Source organism: Sorghum bicolor, chromosome 5, assembly GCF_000003195.3.
Source record: "Sorghum bicolor cultivar BTx623 chromosome 5, Sorghum_bicolor_NCBIv3, whole genome shotgun sequence".
Lineage (NCBI taxonomy): Eukaryota > Viridiplantae > Streptophyta > Magnoliopsida > Poales > Poaceae > Sorghum > Sorghum bicolor.
Window position 1 is genome coordinate 61,127,431 of NC_012874.2, and position 2,189 is coordinate 61,129,619.

The 2,189-nt window shown below is 46.0% G+C and overlaps 1 protein-coding gene across 1 annotated transcript; it reads right to left on the minus strand.

Annotated features, from left to right (window-relative positions):
* On the minus strand, positions 414-1,507 carry LOC110435975 (putative F-box protein At1g49610). Its single transcript, XM_021462101.1, has 2 exons — positions 1,497-1,507; positions 414-1,095 (listed from the first exon to the last, which is right to left on the minus strand). The coding sequence occupies exons 1-2, from the start codon at positions 1,505-1,507 to the stop codon at positions 414-416; spliced, it is 693 nt and encodes a 230-aa protein (XP_021317776.1).

The following is a 2,189-nucleotide window of genomic DNA, read 5'->3' on the forward strand; positions in this document are numbered from 1 at the left end:
TGTTCTTTAATTGCCGAGTGTGTATAGTGGCGGAGTTTTAATAGAATTTAATTCGGGGCATGTGTTAGTTCGTGCTGTGAACTGCTATGCTCCACGTGTTTGTTGCTGAACCACTCTACCAATCCTCCATTTTTAGTATCAAAATCTGTGTCCAAATGACGCAATGGGTTCTGTTGTGCACGAAATATACATGGCTCTATTGTATTCCACCATGACTCTTTGCAACATGAATGGTTATGGTCAACATATTTCCCACCTCATCTTAATGGAATCTGCTTGCAACGAGATACATCCAAGTGAAGTGCATACCAATGATATAGATGATACATCCCAGTGCAATACAACGGTGAGCTTCAATGGCTTGAACTACCAGAGCAGCAAGCATTTCAGCCTGGGCAGACGACATCGAAGTACTATGGCACACCACAGCCATCCATGAAAGCGAGCATCTCAAGGACGGGGCAGCCACCAAGAAAGTCTCCAATCTCACCTTCTAACAGGACAAGTTGTTGTAGATTGGGAAAATGTACAGAGCAGAAGTGCTCTAGCCTGCAGGGCACAGTCAGGCACGACATTTGGGAGAGCGCAAGGTGCAGCTGCTTTGTGGATTCATACCGGAGGAGCTGTACCGAGAGGAAAATCATGGCTTCCAGCCACTCACAGTTGAGGGTGACGGGCTCCTCCATACCCTTGGTAGCCATGATCTGGAGCCACGCCCTAAGGTTACTTACCAGGGACGAGGAGAGGCGGACCGGGAGGAAGAGGCCCACATGGCTCCGAAGGATAGCCGTGACCTTCCTGTTGATAGCTTCTATGGCCTTGTCGTTATCGTTGTCCACCTCAAGATGATCCACTCCGGCGGAACAAAGCTGGGCATCATCATGCATGAGTGGGATCGAGGACCAGATCCAGCACCAACTGGAGGAAAGCACGATGGTGGCCCCTCCATATTTGGCTGGTAGCTTGGGGACAATTGTGCACTGGATAACCTCTGGGAGCTGACTAATGTGGTCCTCACTGGATCTGGTGAGCGGGAAGACAACTGCGGCGGTGTCAAGTTGTGTCTTGTTGATAGCTTGTGGTGGAGGGAGGAATCTGATGCAAGATCATGGAGGAATCATGGTATCATGGCTGCTGGCGGCAGGAAATGGGGTGGGGAAGGTAGGAAATGGGGAATTGATCGAGCAGGACTGATGACTGACTGTCTAAGCATATATATAATCATTGAACTAGGCTCTGACTCACTCTGACTATCATAGCCCCTACCTGACTAGGGTTTGGTGCTGCCGGGCTAGTGTCAGAAAAAATTTCATGTCAGGCAACTGGAGCTTGACTAGATACTAAAAGAGTGTCCCTTTTCTTTTTTTACAATGTTTCCTAGGCTTCTCCGTGTACCACCTTTGGTGTGGTAATGCTTTGTTGTCCCTCAACACACAACCAAGGAAGGGGCAACCCACAACCTCTAGTATTGAACGTCTAGTATAGTGTCACAATACCTTTGCTGCATGGTAACTTGAGAGTATAGGTCCGCGGGACCGAAATTTAGCAACCTCAAAGACTAAAGTCTCATCCAGGTTCAATTTGCAGGTTGATGTAACTATGCCATAATGGGTCTCATGTCTCTAACTACATGCCCTTCATGCTTCGGTAGAAAGTTCACCATCCACACCATAGGAGACCTTATATTGTGTGTCCGGGATAGGGATGCTCAACTATCACTATAGATGGTTGATTCGGTTGATTGGAACTAGCATAGGGGATGACGAAGTAACCTTGTCCAATGGGAAATCTTGAACTCATCAATTCCTGAGATAATGGTGTCAGATGGGTTACCTCAACCAAGACCTCCCAGACATCAGACATGACTCGTTGCTAATATGTGGTTTAAGCATTTTGAAGCTAATGGGAAAAATGGGAATATCACAAAAGATGAACTAACTAGAGGTTAACACTAGTACAGGGGCATACTATACAAGCGGTTGTAACCTATTTCTACTAGCTTTTCCAGCACCGCCTGTGCTGGAGGCTAGTAGAAATGGGCCAATTCCATAGGCGGTTCGTTGTGAACCGTCTGTAGAAAACTTTTCCACAGGAGCCGTCTGTGGAAATGTATTTTAAAATTGTATTATTATACATTTATTTTATTTAGATTGTTATTGTTTAAATATATTGATATTGGTTGGTGTTCT